At 45.5% G+C, this 8,705-nt stretch overlaps 1 protein-coding gene across 1 annotated transcript in view; it reads right to left on the minus strand.

The window, feature by feature from the left end:
- Positions 1 to 366: 366 nt before the first annotated feature.
- The window catches only part of LOC124777125 (invertebrate-type lysozyme 6-like), a 76,403-nt gene continuing 68,064 nt past the window's right edge, over positions 367 to 8,705 (minus strand). Inside the window, exon 4 of the mRNA XM_047252411.1 lies at positions 367 to 768. Within this exon, the coding sequence (XP_047108367.1) occupies positions 622 to 768 (147 nt within the window). The 3' untranslated portion in view covers positions 367 to 621. The remainder of the gene's footprint in view (positions 769 to 8,705) is intronic.

The raw sequence follows: 8,705 nt of genomic DNA on the forward strand, positions 1-8,705 counted from the left end.
GAAATTAATGTAGTGTAGCAACAACTTTTTACACTATTAGGTAAGTTTTCTGCAAGAATATGTAAGCAAAACTGAACGAGGCTGCATTGCTTTAATTGCACTTATTTTGTATTCGGAAGGATGAAATCTCCACCAGGCCACCATGAATTCCATTTTTCGTTTTTTCATTAAATTATTTCTCGAAAGTGTGGTGATGGTAGCTTCTGTAAGGCCACAGGCGATGAACTTTCTATTGTTAGTCAAACTAGAACCTTAAGTAAGTTACATATACACACATATGGAACTGCTTTTATTCTGTAAGTCATATACCAAGGCATGTCGAATCTCCTTGTAAAAGTGATCTGTGGGAAAAATTTGGACATTAAATACGTAAAAAAACTTTTATCTGAACTTGACATACATGTCAGAAACAGTGCCTCAGCTTTTTAACTGAGTTTAGATACAATTTTACAGACTTTTATTTATGAGTAGATATTTCTTAACAGCCATGATCTACGCAAGTGTATCTGAGTAGCTCTCGTCCAGGAGACTTTGTCGTTCTAATTGCTGGACGTAGAACCGTGCCGACCAAAGAAATGAGCCTCCATATGGCAGATACCACAGGCCACGTGAACAGCCCTTCTAAGGCTGGTTGAGCACTTCGAAGTTGAAGCGGCAGTTCTCGTATTCGTCGATGTACTCCTGGCCGGGCTTGCCGTCGCAGGAGGGACCCAGGTAGTGGATCAAAGCGAAGTCGTGGCATTCCACGTTGCCGTTATTGTTGCAGTCCTGGAACAACGATGCCGTGAGTGCCATAATATTTACTTGTAAACAAACTAATGTTAGCAACAAAGCTACAATCGGAAAATCTTTACAGTAGCACTTTGAATTAAGGGTAGTGATAGTGCCTAGAAAGGCAAAGGGAAGTAGATTTTTCTCATTTAATCGACAATGATTCCAGTCTCAAATCCTATGCCAATGCACTCAACGTGAATGTAGCTACTATGCTTATCAATGAAAAGGTACCCCTAATACCACGCCACTAGCTATGTGGAAACTTAGAGAGGTAGGCCACAGGACATCAAAGCAGCACATGCAGCGTGTTAGTTGCTACATGGCTGAAGCTAATTCCATTCCTACATGCCTATACATTTAATTTGGAATATACGAACCTTTTTTATTTGCTGAATATCCTTTTTCGTCCCTAAACTATGTATTTTCAGTTAGTCATTGTGGACCTAATAGCTTTCTTTTATGGGGAGAGGGGATCATAAAAAGAGTTTCTATACTTCGTTTAGGAAAGCTAACATATAAAAAAATCTGACAGAAGTTTTGCATTAGCTAGTTTTTGAAAACTGAACAGTTATACTTTCTACACTGACACAGCAATAACAATGCCTAACTAATTCACGATACATACACTAGCGAAATACCCCTTCATTTTTCGTAAGCAGCAATTTACCCTGTTAATGTCAAACAGCCAGTCTGTAAATGAAAAAAAAATGCGATCTTTAAATTGTGGGAATTACTGCAGTCATATCTCAAGATACGAATCAGATTTGACACGTTAACTAATCACTGCTAGGTATGAAGGAAGTGGTCACTGGGAAAAAGAATGTAACTGTCCGAAGACTGAACTCAAGGTCTTTGGACTGGAAATCCAGCACTTAGCCACTAACAAACATCCTGAAGTATTGCATTAAATACGCACTAAATGAGTAATTTCGACTACGTTTGTGGGCCAACTAATAAAATAATCCTGTGATAATCGTTTGGTAGTAACATTGTGGTTTTTATATTCGTTCTTGTGCAACAAAAACACAAATTGTACTCTGAAACGCTGAATAGTCGAACAATAGTAGACAACGAAATCTTATTGTATAGGCATTTCTAATGTATTATCCCAGCACAAAATACTTTATTCACGCAGAAAGGAATACTTTATTTCCACAAACCACCTTCACGATTTGCGTCTTCCATGTTAATTTTAACCACCAACTGTCTGCGTCTTCATTTATCGGACATACTAGCGCTATGAAGTCAAGTTCATTACAATTTTTGCAATCAATAGTGGAACAATCTGGATTTGTCCTTAAAAATTACGAAATTCATAGTAGTTACGTTTTTTATAAATTACATGGATCAAAATTTAGTCTACAGAAAGTGGTGTGGAAATCAAATGGAGAAATCATCGCCGCAAATTCGACTTACATCATCATGATTCTTTTACCGAAGTTAAATTAAATAACATGAACAGAGTGCACGAAGATCTACTTTATTTCTGCATTCCAGTAATTATGTCACGAAACATGTGTTGGGATTTGAGCGCTATGTTACGCTCATATCCCAACGGAGCTGTTCCTTGAGTTTCTGGACCTGTGTTGAAGTTGGAAATGTTTGTTTGTATGTTTTTATAGGAGACAGTTCTGGTTTCTTTCATCGGCACTAGTTCTAGATTACGTTAGTTCCTTTCAGGTGTTGACTACGCTGTCGAATGCCCAGGGCGCCAAATCTAAATGAGGCCTGCTGTCTACTTAGAAACTGGTGTATTTGTGTTTAAAATTTGTAAAAAAAAAAACAGTATAATGGCTGATAAGAAATAGTGTGTGTATAATACGTGTTCTTATACTGTAGGAATTGTTATATATACTGCTGAAAAACAATACCCTAAAAGGACTGATTAGTTGCACCATGGTACAAAGCCTGATTGAGGGGTTATAATGTTACCGATTCATTTACGACGGTCATGGCTCTCAGGATGCCTGTCTGTGCGTCCTCTGATTTTGCAGGCAGTAGCTGTGCTGAGTTTAGAGGTTAACAGTGTTTGCAGCATTCATTCTAGGATACAACGATGTCCCATCGACGAGTTCGTTCTCGTGTTGAACAGTGTCCGCTATTTGAACGTGGCCACATTGCGGGCCTGTGGGAAGCTGGAAGAACGTATCGACGGATATATCGTGCTTATCTTCCGCAGTGCACACTAACTGAATTGTAATGAGCGCTCCAGCGAGTATCGGACAGTGGGTCCTGCAACTAATTCCCATCTTGATGAAGATGAGAACGAAAAAAATATAAGTTCTTTGCGATTCCAAAACTGATGATGCCAGAGGGAACACATGAGAATGCATGAATTCGAAAAAGATTTAAGGAATGACGCGGCACTATAGTAACCTTGAACCCTGGACAACGCAGTATCCAATCCATGTTTTTCCAGCTACTGTTCAGTATCTAACTGTATCCTCTGCTGTCCTCTACATTTAGTTTGCATACGTATGGAGCCTCTAACCCCAAACCGCCATAGATTCACTGAAAACATTCTGGCCTTGTTAGGGATTTGATTACAGATTCTCTGAGGTGGGCTCCGAACGTCGCGGCTGCCGAATGAATCTGTGCCATCTTAGTTTGAGGCAAAACATGGTTGATAATTTCTACACAATCCAAGTAAATGTAAACGGCACGTTGCATCACACCTGTTTGCTCGATATTGCTAATTATGTCTCTGGTGAGAAATTTCTGTAGTTCGTTAAGATAGTTGAATATTAATGCATTTAAGACACGATGATGCTGTTCTGCAGTGCCACGTCAAACTTTCCTTCAAACACTTATCTGTAGCTCGGTACGTCTTGTTTCAATGCTAAGCGTGCTTATGTTACCATCAATTAACCTGGTTTCCAGGAACTGATGATAATGAGCGTGTTTGTTTCGGCCTTCCCAAAGACTGAGACAAGCATTAAGGCTTTCTTCCACGTTCGTTTTAGCTCTTAACTGACGGCTTGTAGAACTTCACTTGCAACGAAATTGATCCAAATAGCGTTACCACAGCCACACCATCTGTAATTAACACTGTCAAAATTTCGCCTCGCGGTGCCAGTAATATTCCTATCCAATTCGACCGACCTTTCGTCACCAGTATCGATAAAATTCCTTGTCCACCTACACGGGCTCTTCATTTTGTTAGTGATAGTTCGATGATTTACTATTTACTTTTATTATTGTCTGTTTTACTTTCATTACTTTTTATTTCTCTGTAACCTCCTCAACATAGATACTATTCTCACTATAGTTTGAACAAGTATCTTCGTTTAGCACTTCTTGTCCGCCCTAGTGCTGTGCATTCGAACACATTTGAAGTAAGGTGGAACTCCGTGCACAGTTAATATCTGTATATGTGGCTTCTTTCAGATATGTCCAGAAGAACAGAATCCATTTTTGATCCAGCAGCCACTCCGAATTAGGACGCAAATGAATGACAGACATTGGCAGCGAGTGGGCACTGATGGAAATAAATGGGGAAAGTCGGTTGGTTGGATTGGAGAGGGGACCAAACTATGCAGTCATCAGTCCCTCCAGTCTTGGAATAACTTATACCGATAAAACCTCACACTGTAAGAGGGAACTACAATGGCCATAAAATTACAAACTGTTGACAGAGAAGAAAGGAAGAAGGTGGAGAAGAGAGGAGGGAAAGAAAGTAACTAGAATGGGGCATGAAGGAAGAAGCACAGGTAGACAAGAGACACTCAAGATAAAACAGACCCCATTAAGAAAGGAGTGGGAAGGCAGAGGGCAGGGATAAACCACCAAGCCCAGTCGAAGCCAGTCAAATCAGGGCGAAAGGGGGAGCAAGCTGGCCTGCCATCCCCTCCACCACTGATAAGGTTGAATGTCCCAACCTTAAATAAAGCGATAAAAATCCCCACCACGAAGAAATCGTAAAACTACATCAGCAGCTGTGGCATTGTCAGCTAATGGCACCAGTAGCGAGTCAGGAAGGCTAAAAGTCTGTCATAGGGCGGCTGAGTTGGGACATTCCAGTAAGAGGTGAACTGCAGTCAAAATTGATCCACAATGACAGAGAGAGGGGTCCTCACAACGGAGGAGATAACCATGAGTCAGCCAAGTATTGCTGATGTGGAACCGGCAAAGGACGACAGAGGCTTTACGAGAGGCCCATAGGAGGACCGCCACATAGTTGTAGAATCCTTTATCGCCCTGAGCTTGTTCGGTGAAGAAAGAGTGTGCCATTCTACATTCCAATGTCCCAAATCCTGACAACATAATGCCCAGGAAAGGTTTATTTCTGGAATTCCAATAGCAAGAGAGGGCCCATTAGTAGCCAATTCAGCCAGTCGATTGGCACGTTCATTGCCAGGGATCCCAACATGGCCTGGGGTCCAAATGAAAACCACTGAGCGTCCACGTTGATCAAGGAGAGAAAGGGAGTCCTGCATAGCTACGACCAACGGGTGGTGAGGGAAGCAATGGCTGACAGCTTGCAAACTGCTCAAGGAGTCACCACAGATAGTGAAGGACAGCCCTGAGCAGAAGGGGACATGGTCCAGTGAGCACAGGATGGCTACCAGTTCTACAGTAAAAACACTGATGCCATCTGGCAAGGAACAAAGTTCCATGTGTCTTGCATAGGTATTAGCATAACCAGTGTGACCAGCAAGCATGGAGTCATCAGTATAAGTCTGAACCCTGGAACTGAGGAGACAGTAGAATTGGTGGCAAAGGGCCTCCAGAGGGACAGAATCCTTTGAATTGATGGAGAGATCAAGACAGCTGTGGTCGAGAGACACACGATGGAGGGGTACATGTGTGAGCAGAGAAAAGAGGCGGTGAAGGGAAGTGTTGGAGCTCAGAAAAGAGCGACTGAATGTGGGCAGCCATTGGTAAGCCCACACTGTGGCCGCCGCTGTGGGAGGTTGATTTTCGTGTATGAATAAAGGAGACTATAACTAGGGTGCTTTGGGGTGCAGCGAATTCGGAGTGCGTAAGATATCAGCTGTTGTTGGCACAAAGCTCGCAGTGGTGGAATCCCCACCTCTGCAAGAAGGCTAATCATGGGGCTAGTCTGGAAGGCACCACTCGCAAGTCGTACCTCACAATGGTGGATGGGGTCCCTGGGCCCCCTGTAGACGGCGCCCACATAGGAGGAAGTGATGTAGATACAAAAATCGTCAGCATACAAAGAGGGAGACACTGTCGGCCCAGCAGCCGCCACCAGTACATTAATGGCGACGAGAAAGAGGGGGATGCTCAGCACAGAACCCTGTGGACTGTGGAGCCCCATTTTCTTGCCGATGGGAAGTGCTGTAAGAGGAACCAACTTGGACCCTGAAAGAGCGACAAGAAAGAGTTATGGATAAAAATGGGCAGGGCACCACGAAGGCCCCATTCGTGAAGGGTGGTGAGGCTGTGGTGGAGCCATGTGATGTAGGCTTTATGCAGGTCAAAGAAGACTGCAATGAAGTGTTGCCAATGGGCAAAAGCGGACTAGATAACACAATCCAGTGGGCCAAGTTATTCACCGTAGAGCTGCCACAGCGAAAACCACCTTGAGTCGATGACAGAAGGTCGCAGGATTCAAGGATCCAAAACAGCCACCAACTCACCAGGCGTTCAAGGAGCTTGCAGAGGGTGTGTGTAAGGCTAATTGGACGGTAGCTGTCCAACTGAAGAGGTGGCTACCCAGGCTTCAACACAGGAGTAACATTGCTTTCCTGCCACTGGATAGGAAATACCCCCCTCACTCCATGGACGGTTGGAAAGGGTCAGTATACGAAAGTGGCCAGCCATCGATAAGGGCTGGAGCATTTGGTTATGTATATGATTCAGTCCAGGAGCCATGTTGGGACAAAGGGCGAGGGCGCTGGCGAATTTCCACTCGCTAAATCGGGCATTATAAGGCTCCAAGCAGCGAGAAACGAAAGACAAAGGCAGTCGTTCCGAATGCTCTTCCAGGAGAAGGAACGTGGGCAGAAACTGTCGATGCAGAGGCTTGGGCAAAGTGTTCAGCGAAATGCTCGGCGACAAAGTCCGGATGGGTAAGGGCAACACCATGCACAGAGATTCCTGCAACGCCAGTGGGAGGACGATGGCCAAAAATTCGCCTGAGTTTCGCCCAAACTTGTGAATAGGGGGTGTGTGGTCCTATGGCAGCCACATATCGTTCCCAGCAAATCTGTTTCTGAAATTTGATTAGGTAATGGGCCCAGGCGAGGAATCGTTTAAAGACCAGAAGGAGAGCAGTATAAGGGTGCCACTTGAAGCATTGAAGAGCACAGTGGCGGTCTTTTATGGCTGCAGGAATTTCCAGAGTCCACCAAGGCACCATCTTCCGATGAGAGGAACCTGAGGGAGAAGAGATGGCTGAAACAGCTGCAGAAAGAGTGTCAGCAGTCAAAGTCTGTGTAGACTCATAAATACTACTATGTGTTAGTACAGGGGGGATGGTAGCAGAGGAGAAGGCACCCCAATCAGCTTTAGAGAAGGCCCACCTGGGAGGGTGACTGAGCAAGATCTACTGAAGGAAGGTCAAAACAATCAGGTAATGATCGCTGTCACATAAGTCATCGTGGACACACCAGTGAATGGAGGGAAGAAGGCCGAGACTGCAGATGGAGAGGTCTATGGCAGAGAAAGTGCCGTGTCCCACACTAAAGTGTGTGGAAGCGCTGGTGTTTAGGAGAAAGACGTCAAGCCAAGTCAGAATAGCTTCAACTGTCCTGCCCAGAGCAGTAGTCGTGTGACTACCCCAACGAGGGTTGTGGGCATTGAAGTCCCCTAGAAGCAGGAAGGGAGAAGGGAGTTGCTGAAGGGTAGTTAGGGCAAGGGATGTGGGCAGCCTGTCAGGTGGGAGGTAGAGATTACAGGTTGTGATTGGAGTGGCCAGATAGACCCTGACATCAATTGCTTCCAGAGTGGTTTGGAGGGGAACCTATGTACAAACAATGTCCCTGCAGACCAAGGTGCAAACAACACCAAAAGCCTGCAAGGGGCCAATTCATTTTCGACAGAAAGTGTGGAACCCCTGAACGGTGGATGAGTAAGAATTGATAAAATGGCTCTCCTAGAGAGCAATGCAAGCAGCAAAGTAGGAGGAAAGAAGGGGCTGCAACTTCAGGAGGTGACGCAAATAGCCATTACAATTCCACTGGAGGATTCTCAAGGTGGGGTCCAAATGGGAAGCAAATGGACAGAGCCGGTCACACCGCCGAGTCATCATGGGGTAATGTCCATATAGGTGGTTCAGACTCTGTTGGTTCATTGGCTGGAGGAGGGGAAGGCGGCACCTCAGGGGGTACTGGATGGGCCTTGCCCTTGTTCTTGTGTTTCTGCTTCTTCCCTTATGAAGGAAGAGAGAGAAGGGCAGACTGCAGCGAGGTCTGGCTCGGAATTACACCTGGTGATCTTGGCGCCCACTGGCCGCAGATCCTGTGGCCAATGTGGGGTTGCAGATCTCTTTTCAGGGGGGTGCCGGGTAGAGGAGTCCCAGCAGCAGAGGAGGAGCAGCACCTGAAGGGGTGGGTGTGGGCACTGATGGGGAGGGAGGGTAGGAGAGTGAGGTTGAGGTGGAAGGTGTGGGGTGAATGGGGTGGGGCCGGGACGAGGAGGGGGAATGGATGTAACAAGTAGGAGTTACAGGCACAGGATGGAGCCGGTCATACTTTCGACAAGCCTTGGCCTAGGCAAGTCGATCTAAGGTCTTGTACTCTTGAATCTGTCTTTCTTTCACAGACACTGGGCATGCTGGAGAGCATGGAGGATGCTGCGCATTACAATTTATGCACACTGGTGGGGGAGCACAGGCGCGGCCCCCCTCCCCGCGGAGGGGGTTCCCACAGGCACTGCAGAGGGGATCATTGGCGCAGCAGGAAGACTTGTCCAAACTGTAGGCATTTAAAGCATCTCATCGGTGGGGGAATGCAAGGTTTTACATC

Source organism: Schistocerca piceifrons, chromosome 2, assembly GCF_021461385.2.
Source record: "Schistocerca piceifrons isolate TAMUIC-IGC-003096 chromosome 2, iqSchPice1.1, whole genome shotgun sequence".
Classification (NCBI taxonomy): domain Eukaryota; kingdom Metazoa; phylum Arthropoda; class Insecta; order Orthoptera; family Acrididae; genus Schistocerca; species Schistocerca piceifrons.